Source organism: Tasmannia lanceolata, unplaced genomic scaffold (genome assembly GCF_043159265.1).
Source record: "Tasmannia lanceolata isolate RefF3 unplaced genomic scaffold, GAP_Taslan_0.1 ptg000008l, whole genome shotgun sequence".
NCBI lineage: Eukaryota > Viridiplantae > Streptophyta > Magnoliopsida > Canellales > Winteraceae > Tasmannia > Tasmannia lanceolata.
Genome location: NW_027518685.1, coordinates 22,990,943 through 23,011,419, shown reverse-complemented (window position 1 = coordinate 23,011,419; position 20,477 = coordinate 22,990,943). Strand labels below are relative to the sequence as shown.

The 20,477-nt window shown below is 40.5% G+C and overlaps 1 protein-coding gene across 3 annotated transcripts; it reads right to left on the bottom strand.

Annotated features, from left to right (window-relative positions):
* Positions 1-334: 334 nt before the first annotated feature.
* On the bottom strand, positions 335-18,718 carry LOC143884857 (inactive poly [ADP-ribose] polymerase RCD1-like). 3 transcript variants are annotated; one of them, XM_077388678.1, is made up of 7 exons: positions 18,555-18,716; positions 6,874-8,216; positions 6,525-6,766; positions 6,354-6,424; positions 5,893-6,081; positions 5,708-5,803; positions 335-693 (listed from the first exon to the last, which is right to left on the bottom strand). In XM_077388678.1, exons 2-7 carry the CDS (start codon positions 8,064-8,066, stop codon positions 685-687), a joined length of 1,800 nt encoding a protein of 599 aa, XP_077244793.1. In that variant the 5' UTR covers positions 8,067-8,216; positions 18,555-18,716; the 3' UTR covers positions 335-684. The 3 variants fall into 3 exon arrangements, with proteins under 3 accessions (XP_077244793.1, XP_077244794.1, XP_077244795.1); XM_077388679.1 differs by lacking the exons at positions 335-693; positions 5,708-5,803 and adding an exon at positions 6,167-6,223 and having other exon boundaries at positions 18,555-18,718; XM_077388680.1 differs by lacking the exons at positions 335-693; positions 5,708-5,803; positions 5,893-6,081 and adding an exon at positions 6,205-6,249 and having other exon boundaries at positions 18,555-18,718.
* Between the last annotated feature and the right edge of the window lie 1,759 nt (positions 18,719-20,477).

Genomic DNA, 20,477 nt, shown 5'->3' with positions numbered 1-20,477 from the left:
ATTCTATTTTCCCGGGAAAGCAAGTGAACGCCAGAATTTTGTCTTGTCAAGGAAAAAAGAGGCTGTTTTCCAGGGATCTGCTTTCCTGGGAACGCAAGTGAACGGAGCCTAAAAGATACCCTGAAAAATATGGACAACAGGAAAACTGAATAAAATTGGAGGAAAGCTAGCTGCTGATGCACCTCACACATGCAGACATCTGGAAACACTGGCCTGTTTTCGTTATATTTGACCCAGAAATTAGGAAACTGTTTCCTGAAAGAGCCATTTGGCTGATTTTTTTTTCAGGCAGAAAAACCCACCACGACAAAGGATGGATGATCACTCAGTTAACTCATACCAACATACTCGCATATTCGATTAAGATTAACATAACAGAATACCAAGTGTCATTGACAAACAAAAGAAATAACAGTATAGCAAATGTTGCACATTGTCCTAAGGGGTGGCCTGTATTACTATTTAGTTTTTCAGGTGGACACATTTCATATGGAGCAAAATATACTATACCAACTACAGAAAACCTCCTCGGCCATGGAGAAATAACGGTTGCGGAAACAAGCATGATGTAGAAATGCCCCTCAAAATGACCTCTGAATTCAACATCGTACATACATACTTGGAAAATCAAAGATACTTTTGAAGCCACTGACAACTTTCATTCGACGAAGACCGACTGGGGATCTAGGGTGGCTGCAAAAAAATTGTGGAGAAACAGGCAAGTAAATCATCAGAATTTGAAGTGCTCTTCAGGAATATAAAAATTAGAAAGAAAATATAGGGGAAGTCCAATGTCCTTGCCTAATGTTGACAGAGTCCAATCTCACCTTTTAGTAATAACACAAATATTCCCATAAGTTAACATGTTTGTTACTTGTGCACAGAATGGGTATCATATGACCTTATTTTAACATTAGTCTAGGTGCAGAGCACATGAATATGATTTTGATATACCTAGTTTTATTAGATAGGGAATGATAGGCATGTAACGATTGATAATGTAAAAGGGAACCACCCAAAAGAAAAATGAAGACTCTGGTCTTCATTTTGTAATTATGTATCTCTAATGACTCTGGTCTTGGGGCTGGATTAGTGCACATAGTTGGGGTTTGGCTTAATGTAGCCACTGTTGTTATTGGCAGGGACATCTTGTCCCCATGATTGTAACCCTTGCATTATTATTAACAAAATTGTTACTCTTCAAAAAAAATAAAAATGAAGACAACATGCCTACTGGGCCCACTGAAGTGCGCCAATCACAATGAAGATGATTTTGCTACATGACCATCTTCATTTATCATCAATCGATAATTGTGAATCTAAACAGAAATTAGATAGTGTAAATTGGAATTAACCTCAGCAGTTGATGGAAGAGATGAATGACACTTCTAACCAAGATGGTTAAGAGAAAACTTAACCATCACTTTTATTAGTATAAATATTTATGTTGTATTGAACTTTTATAGAATTGGCCAAAACATATAGGTTTCGGCCAGATTCACATGTAACATCTGGTATCTGCCCACAATTAAAAGAGAACTGATTATAAGAATATAAAAACAGCCCTCCTGGCGATTTTTCACTATCTTGGTGCTCAGAAACAAGGATAAAGTAAGCACAAAAAGAATTGGAGTATAGGATTTTGTCCAACAAAGTCTTGTAATAGTTCCGTCATGAATTTCTGTAATACTCCCTGAAACTCCTGGAGAAGGAACTAAGAGTCCACAAGGCGTAAATTTGTCATTTAGCTTAACTGAAATTATTTATATACTGCAACTCATAACAACAAAAACAGAATAGTGCAGAGTCGAAGAAATAAAAGCAAAAAATACATTCAAAAAACCCAAGCAATGCTGGAAGAAGTGTGATTCGGGGGAAAATGCCAAAAGAAATCAGGAGCTGAAAAAAAAAATTCACTCCCCGACCAGAACAGGGCCAAGCCAAGATGCAACCAAAGGTATATTGAAATATAACAGAATAAAGGAGCAAGGGGTCGTATGTTGTCAACATAACCATGCATGAACAGGAAAAGGGTTCGCATACAACCGACTTACCTTTCATTAAAGGGACAGTACAGGATATTTGAACAAAAAAAGGATTCCATTACTGACACCAAGGTGGCAGAGAACTCCAACAGATAGAATAGAACAAGGTTGTAAAGTCTTTGGTGAAGGAGGGTGTTCGTAGGACTCCTTTACCTGTAGGGTAATCTCTGGCCCTTGTGCAAGCTTCTTGGTTTATTTTGTTTAAATAAAGTTCACCAATCATATCAAAATAACAAAGACTGATAAAAAAAACAAGGATTGGAGCATAGGACATTATTCACTGAAGTATTGTAATAGTTCCATCAAGAATTTCCATAATACACCCTGAAGCTCTTTGAGAAGGAACTCGTTGTCCACAAGGAGTAAATTTTCATTTAGCTAAACAGAAATTATTTGAATAATGCCAAACATACCAGCAAAAACAGAATAGTGAAAAGTCAAAGAAAAAAAAAACAACAGTTTTTTCAAAAAACCCCACAGCAAAGCAGCAATGCTGGAAGAAGTGACTTTGGAAAAATGCCACAAGAAGTCTAACTCAAAAAGAAAAAAAGAAAAAAAAAACATCTCTCGGACCAGAATAGGGCCAAGCCAAAATTCAACCAAATGTATAATGAAACAAAACAGACAACAGGAGCAGGGGATCACACGTCGACATCACCATGCTTGAACAGAAGGAATCACAGGCAATCAAGCCTACCGTTCATTAAAAATGGATTATACGGTTGATTTAAGCATAAAAAATTACATTAATGACACCCTGAGTAAGTTTCTTTTTGAAATGGTCCCTGAGTAAGCTTCTTAGTCTATTGTTTTTACATAAAGTTTCGTTATTGTTGCAAAAGAACAAAAACTGTAGTATGTTATAAGGGGTTGGCCAGCGTTGCCCCTATAACATGTTAGCTTTTGAAAAAAATCATTTGAGAGAAATCAAAGCAACTTCTTGTTGAGCAATATGAATGGGGCATAAAAAGGACATATCATCAATTAAGAATTTAAGAGCATAAAACGGACAAATATAATAAACTGTACAATAATGATACAAAGTATATAAAGAACACCTTTCCATAAGAAACTTCTCTAAATTATCTTGAGCTTCTCTGGAATACGAAGACATGAGTCAAGTTGAATCCATTGTTATGAAGTAGTTACAGCTTTACAGGACAAAGGTCCAATTTTTGCAATCTCTTGGATGCTGAGTGAGAGAGATTTGTGAATCTTCTTGTGCTCAATAGATCAGTTTCTAAGTAGCTGCCTAGGTCTACCCTTATGTGAGGGGAAACCAAAGAAGAGAGGATGTGAGATCTGATAGTCAAAAGGGTGGAAAAAAGGTCGGCGTCGTAGATGTGAAACCTTATCTCACTCGGAGGCAGGATCACTCGCATTAACACGGTATTAGTGGGTTCCCTCCCTCCCTCCCTTTCTCCAGATGCAAGATTGGAGTCATGAAGGGTCTTGAGCAGATCCATAGGAATTTCTTCTGGGGTGATTCGAAGGGAAAAAGGAAGTTTCATCTTGTAGGGTGGGAGGTGTGTAAACCTATGAAAGCCGGCGTTACTAGACATCCACAATATTCGAGGTCTAAATACAGCTCTGCTTGGGAAATGGCTTTGGAGGTTTGGAAGGAGAGGCATAACCGTTGGACGCAAGTCATAGAGAACAAGTATAGTGCTTGTAAATGTAATTGGGACTCTGACCATAAGTATAAGAGTGGAGGCCTGATAGTATGGATAGATATTTTGAGACAAAAGCATAAACTCTTAAAAGGGATAAGATAAATACCATAAATTCTTAGAAGGGATCAGATATAGAGCATACAAAGCGGATAGAATCAAGTTTTGGAGGGATAGATGTTGCAAAGAGAGGTCTTTAAGGAAGACATTTCCTAATCATTATATTGTGGCCACTGATAAAGATGCCAACGTTTAAGAGTATTTCGAGTGGGTTGAAGGGAAGATCTCTTGGAAGGTAACTTCGAGCAAAACTTCTTTGATAGAGAGATTGAGAGCATTTCCGAATTCCTGAACATTCTTGAGTCCATGTTCATCAAGTGGGAAGGAAGCAACAAAAGGGCTTGGAACTGGAACTTCTCCGAGGTTTTTAGCATAGTCTTTCTATTACCATATTGTTTCTAGCTCGCACACAATAAGGCGTATCCCTGCACCGCCTAGAGTACGTGTGTTTGGTTGGACTACTTTTCTAGACACTATCTTGACGGTGGATCATTTGCACAACCAGAAGATCTTGTTTGTCGATCATTACGTCCTTTGTGTAGACGTTGGAGAATCAATGGAATAGACCATGCCTTGCTTTAGTGCAGAGTAGCTAGAGACGCTTAGTGTTGCATCCTTTGGAGATTTGGGGTTGTAGATCTGTTGATTTGTTGGTTGTATGCCGTGTGGCCTCAAAAGGGGGAAATAATATGGAGGGTGATGCTTCTGGGCACTATCTGGTTTATTTGGAAGGAGAGGAATGCTCGCATTTTCAAAAATTCCTCCAAAGCCCTCATTAAAAATTTATCATGTGGGTGATTGTTTTGCCTTGCTTTAAGTTTATATCCAGTATATGACTTGAGGATATTGGAGGGAGATTTTCTTTATCAATGAGTGGGATGAAGAGTCTTTATCCTGATGGACTCCTCCGTACCCAGGCATGGTGAATCTCAACTTTGATAATCTAGTCTCAGTAACCCTGGATCGGCTGGAGTGGGGATGTTCTCAAGGATGAGTTGGGTTTGACTAGGTAGGCTTTCTTTGGATCTATTGGAGTCAAGGATTCCAATGAGACAAAAATGGGGGAAGTTATGCAAGGTATCAGGCTCGCCGAGCATAGAGACATGGGTGGATTGATCAAGGAAGGATATTCACTTAATGTCATCAGGTGGATGGATAGGAGGAACCCATATCCTTGGAGGTTTACCGATGTTATTGAAGAGATTCATGATCAGATTGATAGATACTCGGCCCAGTTTCACCATATTAGGATCTCGCTACTAGTGAGGAAGACAGGTTGGCTCGATCAGGGGTTGACTGGACCCGAGTTTATATTTTCGATTTTCTTCCTCAACTCCTTATCTTTATGCTCTGTTCTAAGTCTGCTTTTTCTGTTGATTGTGGTTTTGCTTTTCAGTTGTAGAGAGTATAGACCATCTCGGCCATGGGGTTCTCTCCCCTTTCGCTTCTCTTCTTCCTAATCAATAAAATATCTGTCATTCAAGGGGAAAAAAAGTAAACGATATAAGATTGTACAAAACCTACTAAGAGTTGAGCTACCTTGACAAGAGAGGTTTCCCTTTAGAAGGATGCCCATTCAAATAAGCCAAACTCACTCAAGTCAATCCAGAATGGATCCCATAATCACTTGACCACGAATGGCAGTCTAGCAACAATCAGACTCCGCATACCCAATACAAATGAACCACATGCACCATTACTCTAAGAAAAATATAAAAGATTCACTCAATCAACAGATAACAAAGAAACCTTCACATTTAATGCTTAGAATACTAAGCACTAACATGCCACAAAATTTGACTAGCGAGTTGGATACCCCAAATTTATTTACTTGCCAAAAATTAAACATTTTTTTAAAAGAAATCAAATGTAGATCTGTCTCCTCATAATCATGAGAAAATGAAATGCAAAAAATAGTATTCGGCTGCTTACCTTGCACTGGAGACTCTTTATTGTAGACTTCAGCAGATTGTCCCCAACTCTCCATCTCAACTTTCTAATTAGGTCATCCCGGCTTATTTTTTTCCTCTGATAAAAGATAAAGATGAAAATGTAATCACGAGGATAAGATGTCATTTATACAAAAGAAAAACAGCCAACCCTTGGACGGGACACACCTTAAATTCATCATAATGAAAATCAACTAAGCTCATATCTTCAGGAGATATTTTATTTGAGATTGCAGCAAACAGCATAGGAAAAGGCATCCAAGGTGATGTAGGAGTCTTTGGAACTCTTACACTAAACCCCCTAGCTTTTTCTTGAGATCGCTTAACCAAAGGAGAAACTCGCTGGCAAACCCCAACCTAAGAAATGAAAAGATGAATTGAGAACAGAGGAGATGCTTTGCTAAACAAATGAAAGAGCAAAAAATAAGAACACGATACTCGTAAAGTGTTATATGGAGGTTCGAAGGTTTGAATTTCCATCAGCAAAAACTAAAGCTACCTACAGCCATGTCCACACTGGTTAATCTGAAACTCTTCAAAGTCAGATTCTCAACTAATATTGTTCCTTGCCCTTCTACAACAAAAATTTAGAGCTATGGAGATCAACAATGAAAGAAGCAAATGTTTACCAATTGGCTATGATGAGAAGAATATGTGACTCCTGACACATCAGATTTGCTATCATTGCCAGCCGAAGACTCTGTAATAACATTGAGAAACAAGTAGTGTGTTGAAGCTAAGAGTTATTCATAATATAAATAAACCAACAGAACCTAACAAGTATGGTGCAAAGAAATCACCTTTGGCACTTGGAGGCACCCTGAAACTCACAATGTATTCTGGATATATGTGGGTATTCATATGAGAATTCCATATTATATAATGGTTTGGATTTTCAAAATCATCAATGCCACTATCAAAATTTTCACTACTGGGCTGAGACTGTTTAGATCCAAGATCAACGTGTTCCATGTTCCCCAATATTATGCGACACAACACCATATGTTGCACGCCATTTTCGTCAACATCGGAATAACTTGCACTGCATAAAATAATAATACAGCAAAATCAATGTAACCACAATAATAGTTCTACAAGAGGAATTCATAGAAAAGGCTTGGGATTTTTATGTTGAAAAGAAATGCACACCTTATATGGGAGCAGTTTGCCGGTGCTAGATGAATACCGATGCCACACGTAAGCTTAAATTGGGGCTTCTCATTGGGCCAAAACCCATGAACCATGATCCTTGTTATATCTTGTTTGGAAGAACCGAGCCAAGCATAGCGAACATTTGCATTGCCCCGATCTTTTTTAGTGATCTCAACCTGCTTTAGAAAAGACTGCAGCCGTGTTTGCCCTGAAAAACTTGTCACCGGGCCACGATAAATTCCAACTATGTTGTTTACATCAACGAAGGAACCCAAACCTACAAGGAACTTGTCCTGCACAGTATAAAAATCGCTCCCACCTCTAACCAATCTGGTCAATTTCCCAAGTATAGATTCAAACTCAGGGTTTTGTGAAGCAGAAAGTGCCCATGGTTCATTTTCTTCAATTGTCTCGTTAACGTCTCCACATGCTTTACCATAATTGCCGTAATTCTCCTCCAACTCATAATGGTTGTTTGCAGGTTCTCCTTCAACTTTAAGCCGCTTAACATGAGAAATTGATGCCTCACCATATTCTCCTGATTTTGAGCTGTCACTGCCATTAATTGTAATATCCAGATGTACGTTAATTTCACGGGTCCCATTTGGATCTGAACTTAAATGAACTTGATTATTTTTTCCCCCAGAGCAAAAGCAGACATGTGGTTCGTCAACATCAGAATATAACTCTGGAAAAAAGCAGCCACCAGACTCATCAATCCAAGCAATTGGCTGTTGTAACTCTGTTTCTAAATCAATCTGAACCATGTGCAAAAAATCAAACACTGAACGATGACCCTGAAATGTAATTTCAGCTATTGCTTTCTTCGCTTGGAATTCTTCCCTGAGCAAAGCAACGAGCTCCTCTGGAACATCATTCCACTCACCATTCTGATAAAACAATAAACGATGTGGCAATCCACTCTTCATAAAGTTTGAATAGTTACCAAGCACGGATTTCCTGAAGCAGCACCTGCAGCTGTTCTTGCAGCCACCAGATCTTACCCTCTTGCAGTGCCTGTCAGAAGGTTGATCCAAAGTAGTGTCGCCCACATCCAAAGTAGCATGGTGGGCCACCAACTTCCGAGCACCAGCAATGAAAGTTGCCGCATTCTGGGCTGCTAGCCTTCTTTTCAAATCAACCACAATTCTTTTGCCATTATCCAACACCTCTGCGTTCTTCACTTCCATTTCTATCTAAAGAACCAATCCCTATCCAAAGACTAATCCTTATCCACAGACTCGACTCCTCAAAGTCCAACTATTTACAGTATAATACAACTACTCCTTAGTGTATGATAAAAAAAACCCATGCCAAGGAAGACAAAGTGCAAGGTGACCCTGAAAATTAGTAGCCATATAACATCTCCAATTATATTTTACAATGGAAAAAACAAAGTCAATAATCACAATAGACATCATTTCTACTACCACATTGAAAATGGACACCTATAGAGAATTTATAGTTCGCCTGAAGCAGGTGGAACTCTGAAATATCATATCCCATGAAAAATAACAAAAAAAATGCCCATATGTCAACGAAAATGATCAAGCACCCATCTCACACGGAAAATAGCAAAAATACCATTGTTTCACGGTTAATGATAAAAATACACATCATGAAAAATGAACAAAGTAACCCACCCACCCCAAAAAAAGTGAAAAATGACCAAAGGACCCCAATATCATGGACAATGGCAAAAATACCCGATTCCATGAAAAATGACAAAATACCTATGATTTGTGGGCATGGACACGAGTGTCGCGTGTCGACACGGACAGGGCAAACCCCCAAACTTTAGAAATGGAGACACGGCTAAAATAGAAAGTATATGTAATCATGATTTGTGGATATGGATTCGTGTGTCCAGTTTCGACATGAATACAAGTTATCTAAATAAGGTAAACACAATATTCAATAAAAAGCAAAATGTCACACTTCACACTGTACAAAAACAAGTCCACACACCCACGTTAAGTCTAACACTTCCCGCAATACAAGTACAAGCGTCCAAAGGAGTGTCGACACGTGTGGACATGCGTATCAAGTCAGACACCGTAGGACACGTGAGTCGGCAATAAATTCGAAGTGTCGGCCAAATCATAGCAAAATACACGTCACATAGAAAATGACAAAGTACCCCTCTATTATTAAAATGATCAAAATACCCTTACTCAACTCAACTCAACTCAACTAAGCCTTTGTCCCAAACTAGTTGGGGTCGGCTAATGAATCCTTTAGAAAATTTTCATGAAGAAGGTGAAAGAGTCTACCCGGCTCAAATTGACTAAGTCTAATCCTGACACTAGTTGGGTTCATCTGTGTTAACCGAAAGTTTAGAGAGAGAGAATGAATGAGTTAGGGTAATCTCCTCCTGACTCGTATCTTTATACTAAAACATAAAGGAATGTACAAAGTCCTAAATGCCCTTAGGCAAGTTACATATTCCAACACTCCCCCTCAAGCTGGAATGTAGATATTATACATTCCTAGCTTGTTACATATATCACTCAATTTTGACTTATTTAAGGACTTCGTAAACATATCAGCTAATTGGTCCCCTGACCGAGTAAACACAGTGCAAAGCTCTCTTTTCTGGATTCTTTGACGGATAAAAATGACAATCCACTTCAATCTGTTTGGTGCGCTCATGGAAGACTGGATTGTTGGCAATGTATATTACAGCTTTGTTGTCACAATAAAGCTACGAAGGAGAAGATGAAATGAAGCTAATTTCAGAAAGAAGTGAACGTAGCCAAATAAGTTCCGTGCTTGTCTGTGCCATTGCCCTGTATTCAGCCTCTGCACTGGACTTAGCTATAACATCCTGCTTCTTACTCTTCCATGAAACAAGATTGCCACCTACAAATGTACAATACCCAGCGGTGGACCGTCTATCTGCTGAGGATCCAACCCAATCTGCAGCAGAGAAGCCTTCAACTTTCATATGGCCATGTCTTTTGAACATCAATCCCTTCCTTGGAGCCCCTTTCAAATACTTGAGAATCTGTGTCACCGCAGCCCAGTGAGAAGTACGTGGAGAGCTCATATACTGACTGACAACTCCAACAGCATATGAAATATCTGGCCGAGTAACCGTGAGATATATAAGTTTACTGACAAGCCTGCGATACCTGCCAGGATCCTCCAACAACTCTCATTCTTCTGGAACGAGTTTCACATTAGGATCCATGGGTGCAGAAGCTGGTTTAACTCCAAGATTGCCTGTTTCTTTTAGCAAGTCCAAGACATACTTTCTCTGTGATAGGAACAAACCTCTAGAAGAACGAGCAACTTCTATCCCCAAGAAATACCTTAGCTGACCCAAATCCTTAGTAGAGAATTCCTTTTGCAAGAAGGTTTTCAAACATTGTATACCTTGTGAATTGCTCCATGTGATGATTATGTCATCCACATAAACTATCAACAAAATACACCCAGCTGAAGAGTGATAACTGAATAGTGAGTGATCCACTGCGCATTGTTTCATGCCAAAGCGCATGACTACCTCACTGAATCTCCCAAACCACGCACGCAGAGATTGTTTGAGGCCATAGAGTGACTTGCGTAGGCGACACACGTAGGAGGAAGTCTCCCCCTGAGCAACAAACCCTGGTGGTTGCTCCATGTACACCTCCTCAGTCAGGTCGCCATGGAGGAAGGCATTATTCACATCCAGCTGATGAAGGGGCCAGCTATGATTAACAGCAAGAGACAGGAGCACACGGACAGAGGGAATTTTCGCAACTGGACTGAAGGTCTCAGTGTAGTCAACACCAAAAGTCTGAGTGTATCCTTTTGCGACTAACCGTGCTTTTAAGCGCTCGACAGTTCATCAGGGAGGTATTTGATGGAGAAAACCCACCGACAACCAACAGGACAGGCACCAGCGGGTAGGGAAACCATATCCCATGTATCATTACTATGAAGAGCGCCCATTTCTAGGTTCATAGCATCACGCCAGCCAGGATGGTCAAGAGCATCAGCCACTGACTGTGGTAAAGACATAGAAGACAAGGAGGAAACAAAGCTCTGGAAGGTACTGGTGAGCTTATCATAAGAAACAAAATCCGAAATAGGATGTGCAGTGGAATGGGATCTCGTACGAGATGCAATAGGAGAATCAGAAACAACAGAGGAAGGCGGAAGAGAAGATACCTGAGAGCGGGAGAGAGGGATCATCGGCTCAGAAGATGATTGCGTGAGAGGAGGTAGAAGAGACCTATCTGTAACTTGGCGCTGCTGATACTGCTGTGTAATTTTAGGTGGAGCTGGCTTCTCCAACGTGGCAGAAGAAGTAGAAGCTGCAGAAGCTGGCTGTAAAGAAATAGGAGATGCCGGAAGAGAAGCAGGTAGATCTGGTAAGGGAAGCGAGACCTCGGACTCGAGAGAAGGGGTGAAAGATGTCGCGCCATGTTGGAAGAATGCCTCAGACTCAAAGAACGTAACATCGGCTGAGACAAACCAGCGACGCAGACTAGGGCTATAGCAACGATAGCTTTTCTGCATACGGGAATACCCCAGAAAGACACAGCGCTCAGACCGGGGATCGAGTTTGTCACGGCCAGGTCCAAGGTGATGAACAAAACAAACGCATCCAAATACACGAGGTGTCAGAGGAAACTGTTCCTTACCAGGAGATAAAATCTCGAAAGAAGAGGCACCCTCTAAGACGGAGGAAGGGAGGCGATTTGCTAAGAAACACGCCGTGAGAAGGACATCACTCCAGTATGCCTTAGGAACACTCATCTGAAAAAGAAGAGTGCGACCTACTTCAAGCAAATAACAAAGTTTCCTCTCAGCAACACCATTCTGTTGAGAGGTGTACGCACATGAAGACTGATGTAGAATCCCATGTTGGGAGAGATAGGATTGAAAGCCATTAGTATCAGAAAAGTATTCTCTAGCATTGTCAGTACGAAGACATTTAATATTGCAATTATATTGATTCTTAATTTCAAAATGAAATGTGCGAAAAGCAAAGAACACGTCAGATCGACTCTTCAGTAAATATAACCAGGTCATGGGTGAGAAGTCATCAATAAACACAATAAAATACCGAAAGCCAGTACTAGACGCGACCCTAGAGGGTCCCCATACATCAGAATGGACTAATTCAAATGGACTAGACACTCGACTAATAATCCGGGACGGAAACGACACACGACGGTGTTTCCCGAGTTCACAGGACTCGCACTGAAAACTAGAAAAAGGTCCGGGAACCAGAGAAGTCTGCTGCAGCCGCTGAAGTGAAGGATGCCCCAGGCGACAATGCCACTGAAATGTATCCACAGAGCTATTTAAGACAGTAGGCAGCCGGCAGTCAAGACGATAGAGTCCATCTACCTCACAACCCGTTCCAATCGTCTTCCCAGTCGAGAGATCCTGAAACAAACATTAAGATGGGGAAAATGAGACAGAACAGTGAAGAGATTTAGTAATTTTGCTAACTGAAAGTAAACTAAGTGGTGATTTTGGTACACATAAAACAGAAGATAAGGTAAGAGCAGGATGAGGGGAGATATGACCAACACCAGTGATAGGTGTAGTGGACCCATCAGCAAGGGTGATAGACTGAGAGGGAGACAAGAAAGAGCGAAAAGAATGAAGCTGAGAAAAGTTACCAGTCAGGTGATTGGATGCGCCAGAGTCAATGATCCATGACCCTGAGCTAGATAGAAGGGTAGTGGGTGAACTACCTGGCTGGGCGAAACCTGCAGAGGGAGGACGAGAACTGAGCCGCAGACGCTGGAACTCCTCATAATCGGCACGGGATAATGTATAGGTGGAATCAGCTGGTGCAGGAACAGAAGCAGAGGGAGCGCAATCTGAAGCAGAAGCAGAAGCAGTAGTAGCACCCATGTGAGCCGAGCGTGCCTGACGAAGCTCGGGATGCAGGGTATAGCAATGGTCAATATAATGTCCCTCGCGCTGACAGTGAGTGCAAAAAGAACGGCCACGGCCACCACCAGAACGGCCACCACCACGGCCAGCACGGCCAAGACCAGAGGAGACCCCACCACGAGGCGGGTGAGTACTGCCATCATAGGTCGCCAGAGCAAAACCATCAATAGGAACAGATATCACTGGATCACCAGGAGAGCACTGCTGGACGCGGGAGTAAACCTCAGTGAGGGATGGAATAGCGCCAGAACCGATAATCTGCTGACGAAGATGCATGTACTCTGAACCCAAACTCTCAAGATACTGCACAACACGGATCTGATCCCTCTGACGGGCAGCCTCTGTGAGATCCGTGGTAAGCAGCATGTAAACATCAAGCTGCTGACAGAGGCCAACGAATTGGCTGTAATGGGTGGCAAGAGGACGATCACCACGGAGGAAACGCACCCACTCAGAATAGGTAAAGCAGATCCGACTAATGTTTGCCACGCCAGAGTAAAGAAGAGTAACCTGATCCCAGATCTGTTACGCAGTAGGCAGAAGCATCAAGAGCTCAGAGACGTGAGGGGCCATACTCTGCCACAGAAGGGTACAAACAAGAGCATCCTCTTGTTCCCATCGATCAAAGGTGGGATCCGTCGTAGGAGGAGGATCACGACGAATGACATGGGCTTTCCCACGGGCAATAAGATACTTCTCGACAGCGACTTTCCAAGTAACGTAGTTTGCCCCATCCAACTTAACAGTAGTGATCTGTGGGAATGATCCATTCACAGAGAGAGATGATGACGAAGAAGACGCCAAAGAGGGTGTCGGACGAACTCCAGGAGCCACTCCTGTGGGAGGATTGTCAAGCACCTCCTCCATAACAACAAGCAAGAAAGAAACTGACAATCCAAACCAAGACGAATAACAAGAGATAACAGAATAAGTGGGCAAACTAGGATACGCCAAGAAAGCTAGACGCGGCTCCAAGAATGACGGGCATCGACAAAGCTTAACAAGAGGGAACCCATGGGGCACAGAGGGGAGCCGCAAAGACAAATAAGAATCAAAGTAGGATAGGAGATGAAGATCTAACACATAATAACAGGGAGAAAAGAGTGGTAGGGTTTACCAAGGGATGAAGATGTGGGTTGAAAAACTTGGGGTGGGGGGCTTACCAACAAACCTAGGAATTGGGGGCTGGAAAAAAAAATTAGGAGGCGAGGCGAATCGCAGCCCTGGAAACTTATTTCCAGGAAAGTGATTTTGTGTGTGTGTAGGGGGGGGGGGGGGGGTCAGAAAATTTTGGGGGGGTGCAAATCCTCGACCCTGGAAAAAGTTTTCCAACCTGGGAAGAAAATATTTTCCTGGAAATTTTTGGGGGGTGCAAATCCTCGTTCTTGGAAAAAATTTCCGCCATGGATACAGAGTATTTCCCAGGAAAAAGTTGGGGGGTGAAAATCCTCGTTCCCGAGCAAGAGGTAAGGGTTGCTGCAAGGGGGTAGAGGACCAGGGGTTATGCGCAGGGAAGGAGAAAATGGTGGGAGGGAGGGCCTGGTACCTTCGACTCAGAGGAAACGACTCCTTCTCAGGAGGAAAAAGACAGCATGCCGGTGTGCCTCGGATGAAACTTGGCCCGCAGTTGGGTTTAGGGTTTCGTGGCGAGAGGGGAGGGGGGTGGCGGAGAAGATGGAGGCTGATAGAGAACCCTAGGGATCAGAAAACCCTAAGGCTCTGATACCATGTTAACCGAAAGTTTAGAGAGAGAATGAATGAGTTAGGGTAATCTCCCCCTTACTCATATCTTTATACTAAAACATAAAGGAATGTACAAAGAGTCCTAAATGCCCTTAGGCAAGTTACATATTCCAACAGTCTACATGGATCATTTTCTTCCATTCTCTCCTATCTAGGGTCATGTTCTTTGTTATGTTCCTGGCCACCAAGTCTTTCCTCACTGTGTCTACCCAAGTTGTTTTCGGTTTGCACCTTCCTCTTTTTACTCCATCAACATGGCACGAGTCACTTCTTCTCACTGGACCATCCAAAGGCCTACATTTGATATGCCCAAACCATCTCAAGCGGAGCTCTCTCATCTTCTCCTCAATTGGTGCCACCTCCACCTTTTTACGGATGGCTTCATTTTTAATTCGATCTAACCTAGTGTGGCCGCACATCCATCTAAGCATTCGCAGCTCCGCTACACTCATCTTATGCACATGCTGCTTCTTGGTGCCCAACATTCTGAGTTGTACAGCATGGCTAGCCTCAAAGCTGTTTTTATCAAAATACCCTTATATGAAAAATGACCAAATTACTCTCATCTCATGAAAAATAACCAAAATACCCCATCCCATGGAAAATGAGCAAAATACTCCTATAAAATGAAAAAAACACCCATATCTCATGGAAGATGACAAAGTACCTTCTCAAGTTCTCATGACACATGATAAAGAAAGGTCCCTCACGAAAAACGACAAAAATAACCCCTTCTCACAGAACGATAAAATATCCTTATCTTATGAAAAATGGCCCAAATACATATCATAGATAACGATAAAATATCGCCATCCCAACGAAAATGGCGGATTGTCCCCATCTCATGAAAAATAATCAAAATACCATTATCTTTTAGAAAAGAACAGAAATATCCCTACCTCATAGAAAATCATAAAATGCCCCCCATAGAAAATGGCAAAATGCCCATATGAAAAATGACTAAAATACACTTATCTTATAAAAATAATAAAAATACCAGTTTCGTAGTAAATTACCAAAAATAAACCTATCTCATGGAAATGAACAAAATACTCGCATCTCAAGGGAAATAACCGAATTACCCCAACCCCATAAATATGATAAAATACTCATATTTCAAGGAAAATGTTCAAGATATACGTATCTTATTTTTCATGAGATAGGATAAAGCTATACGTATTTTAACATTTTCTATATGATAGGAGTAATATGGTCATATTCTATGAGATAGGGGTGCCTTTATGATGCAGGTGCATCTCATCGGATCTTTTAGATCAACGGTTGAAAGTCTCAGATCCATGACCGGGTCGTTGAAAAGCCTCCATTCGGTGATCGGGTCAATCAAATGGCCGAAGCTCATTATCAAAAGACCAATCTTCCAAAAATTATCAGAAGATCTAAGCAAGTTCAAGATAAATGGCGCTCTTCAGCCCTCCCAAATTTTGGTTCAAGGTTTAGCAATACTTTCTAAATCTAAGGCTTCTATGTTTAATAATGCCCATCTTAATCGAGTGGCTTAATTTAGGAATTTCTTAACTAGGCAACACCATATTAGCTATTGCCTCTTTTATCGATACCATTTCCAAAAGAAACATTTCATTTTTAATTGCTTTTAAAATTAGCAAGGTAATCATGAGGAAGAGGGACCCATTATCGTACGAGAATAGAAAGCATGCAGCTAGCACAGAGTGAATTGAGTACATTTCCTTGATTGACTAGGAATTCCAAAATTTAAAGGGAGACTACACATAGCATTTGGACAGTATTTCCTATTCGAATCATAGTTGCTGTAACATTTCCAACTTAGGACTGTCCCCTCCATATTTTGGGTTAATAAAATAGCAACTAGTTCAAGGATCGAAAGAGAACTGCACCTATTATATCTCTGGTTGCTTAAATGGCAGTTACCATCGGCGTGAAAAAAAGAGCAGAAGCTGCATTTCCATACGAGAAGGTTTTTTTTTGGAACAAACACCATTAAGGAATGGTGCCTATTTATTGTATCTATTGCTTGAATTACCCATTCCTATGTTATGTTGATGAAAAAGGCAACCATCTAATTTGGACGTGAATAGGTGTTTTGTTTTGTTTTATTTAGTAGCTGAATTTTATGTAATTTCTCTTTTAGATGTTCAGTTGCTATTTTTAGTTTCCTTTTCCAATTGTAAGAAGATTTTACTCTATATATTTCTGGGGATGGAATTAACAAAGGGAGCTTTGGACAATTGAGAAAAATGGTTTCTCTTCTATGCTGTTTTACCCATTTCCCAAATTGAACTTGCTCTAATACCAATTCAATGCAAGTAAACTTAGGAATCCACTAAATGTAGAAAAGTCGCAAATGAACTAAACAATCAAACAAATAGCCCAATAGATCTCCACGCAATAATCAAGACAAATAAAACGGCAATTAATTTGACCAAAGAATAATTTAAGAACCATAACATATGAGGGAAAACTTAACAGATATTCGCTAAAAGAATAATGGACATGTAAACATAGTTGGTTTCACATATGTTGATTGGGCATGCTCATTTGATGACCTTCAATACACTTTAGGATACTAAGGGTAATTTGGTGAGTTGGAATAGTTGCCCGTTCTATTGTAGATGACAAATTGCTCGTTCTATTTTTTTTATGACAAATTGTAGATGGCTTTTATGTTGTGTATTTACTTGTATTTCAATTCAATAAGGGCCCCTTCGGATACCTCAGATTTTGTATTTGGATTTGGAATTGAGTTTTTAGTACAAAATGAATAGATCTGCCAGCTCATGTTGAGGGGAGACAGAGCAGGAAGGGGGTAATTCTTGCTGTAGGGGAGAGGTTGAGGAACCAAGAGGGTGAAGGAAACTGCCACATCTGTTGATTTCCAATTTCTTATTTCCACAGCTTATTTGGAAATCTGATTTTTTCACTGTCAGTCACGGAATTGGAAATTCAAGGATTTGATCGGGATCCAAATGTCAACGCAAAAAGGGCTGCAAATGTGAGAATTCCAAATCAAAATCTTCTCGGCATCCAAACAGGCCCTAATGGTAGCTCAGTAAATATCATTCAAGGAAATAATACAGGTCAACTCCATGATCGGTAGCGTGACACTTTTCCTTCAAAAAATTCTTCTTCCTACTATTCCTTCTTCACTTCGTAAATCTTAACACGTTGATATAAAGGCGTTCCATTTGGAATTCCTGAAGAAGAGTTTAGCCATTGAATTCACAGCCTTTATCAACAGTTCTGAACATCCAAACTCTGTCATGGAAATGTGGAAAAGGGCAGTGCTAGCAATTAGCTTAGCCTAGTTGAGTAGCATATAGAGAATTGCAGCATGCTCTCTAGTCCTAAATTAAATAACACTTAAATATAAAGATCGAAACCTAATCAAGCAATCAGACAACCAATAAATAATCTGGTGTAAAGGTTTCAGTTGACTGAAACATATCTTAATAAGATCTGGAAGGAGCTCTAGGTAACAGATTAATCAAAAATCTTGATATCCAATCCAAGAACAATCACAATTGTTAATCAAGTAATTGTTTGAAAAAAAAAAAGAGGAAAAAAAAGTATGTAGACAGATTTCATGAATAGAAAGAAAATGAAGTGAATTCCCAAAAAATACAAAGCCAATACATAACTGATCAATAGTGAATTAGAGAAAAAAAGTAGTGTGATTCTGATATTTCCAACCCCTCTGACCCCACTCTACAACCATAGTACAAACCATATTCCCCATAATTGGAACCCTATCCCTAACCGATCATAACGAATCTTTCTCCAACCCCACTCCTCACCATAATGTAAAAACAAATTCACTCCGAGTCAAATCCACGTGTCACTCTAACAGATCATAACAATGACAAGCTTCAAACATTTGTTAAAATGAAAAAAAAATAGGAATCAGATACAGGTGAAGAAAAATGAAAGAAAACAGAACAAATACAGAGCAAAGATCAAAAAATTTCAAAAAAATACGGAAATGAAGATAAAAATAACACTAAAATCATAACAAAAATAAGTCTATAAAATGATACCTATGAACATAAGAGAATTGCTGGTTTTTCATTATCGAGAAAGAGAGAGAGAGAGAGAGAGATCTGATTCTCGAAACCCTCTAGACAATGCGAAAGAGATGAGAAAAAGACTGAAAGCGTTAATGTTGTGAAAGTCAGTCTTAGAATGCGGCTTTAATTTCTTGGGGGAAAAGCAACATCGAGATTTGAGCCTTACTAGCGACTCCCGGTGGGAGATCCAACGGTTGATATTCTGTTCTTATCGGATAAGGTTTTTTATTGGCTCATGGCTTACGTCCTGTTCCACGTAGCGAAGTATGATAAGGCGAATAGTTTCGGAGCGCTTTTCGGATCCTACGTACAGAGTCTAGGTCTCGATCCATTTTGAATTGGACCTTTCATTGGAGTCTCCTAGCTCCTGCTTACGTTAAGTGGTGCAACTTGGGTCGGGCTCAATTCAACCAGATTTTTGCTGGGGTTGGGGTAGCATTTCCTCATGTCAGGTTTGGTTGGGAAAAGCCAACCCGATTTAATTTCGGGTTGCGTTAGGGTTGAGGCCTTGGCGACCCGACCCGACCTCTGTCCTTTAATTTTATCTGCATTTTCTTTGGGTCATGTTTTTTTCTTGTATTTTTCTGTTTGGTCCTAGGTGAACCCGAACCCAACCCGACTGAACCCGAGCCGATTTCAGGTTAGATGGGTTTAGTTAGGGTTGAGAGATTTAGAGGCAAGTTGGGTTAGGGTTGACCATCCTTAACCTAAGGCTTGGATTAGGTCAAGTTAGGGTTGAGGGAATTGCTATCTCGGGTTGGACTAGGGATGGCTGCAACGTGACCCAAATTGCACCCCTACTAACAATGTACATAGTTTAGGGATTAGCGTTCAGAGGGAGAGAGAGAGCATTTTATATTTTTTTTTGCAAGAAATGTGTTACGCATGATAAATAAATTAGTTATTTTTTAATCTAGTACGATATTATCAGTTTGGTAGGATAAGAGTTATTAGTTAATAGGACTTTGTGTAATAAGGATTGTAGGTAAGTTTCATTGGCTTACATTCTTAGTTGGCCTTAGTTTTTAAGATTGGTCGGTTGTTCTTAAAAGGCTTATTAATTGTAACTTTTCTATTATCAGAATGAATGAAGAAACTTATTTGAGAAAGTGTGTTTTTGCACAGAAAGTAGGAAGGACCCTTCCCTCGCAGTGGGTCAAGAGGTTGATCTTTCCTCCAAGAAGATCAAATCACGTTGCGAACCGATCTAGGTTCGTAACAATTGGTATCAAAGTAGCACGATCTGGGCCATGGAGAAGAAAATCGAAGGAGCAATGGATCCGTGGGATGGGACAATAAGAGAGATCAGAAGGCACCTAGCTTCCATGAATGTCAAGTTCAACAAGATGGCACTCTCGCTTAGCGTGAAGATAGAAGAACCACCATGTTTGAAGAAGTTGAATGAAGAGTTCAATGAGAGAATCGTCAAGAAGGCTTGTGTGATGAAAAAGAAATGAAGAAACAAAGAAAGGGGAGAAAAGAAGAGAGAAGAAAGACGAGGAAGACACAAAAGAAAGGTCGTCGCCGAAGAGTCTACCGTTCATCTTCCTCTTAATCTGTCCAACGCAATCGAATAGATTCTCACCCACAACTATCAATGCGTCAACATCCCAATCATTCTAAAAAAAACTCAAAGAAGGAATTTCGATGAACGGCGCAATGTGATCGATTTGAAAAGAGGGCCGCCTAAACCCTTGATGATGTCTTACAAAATGTTGACTAATCGCAAGACGAAGAAAAGAAGAAAATGAGGGAGAAGGAGAAAGACTTTTGAAATGTGCGCAAGATCTGATTTCTCACCAATTAACCTGCGATTAATCTTCAACCTTGAGGACAAGGTTGATTTCAAGAGTGGTAGAATGTTACATATCTATTAGGATAAATAAATTAGTT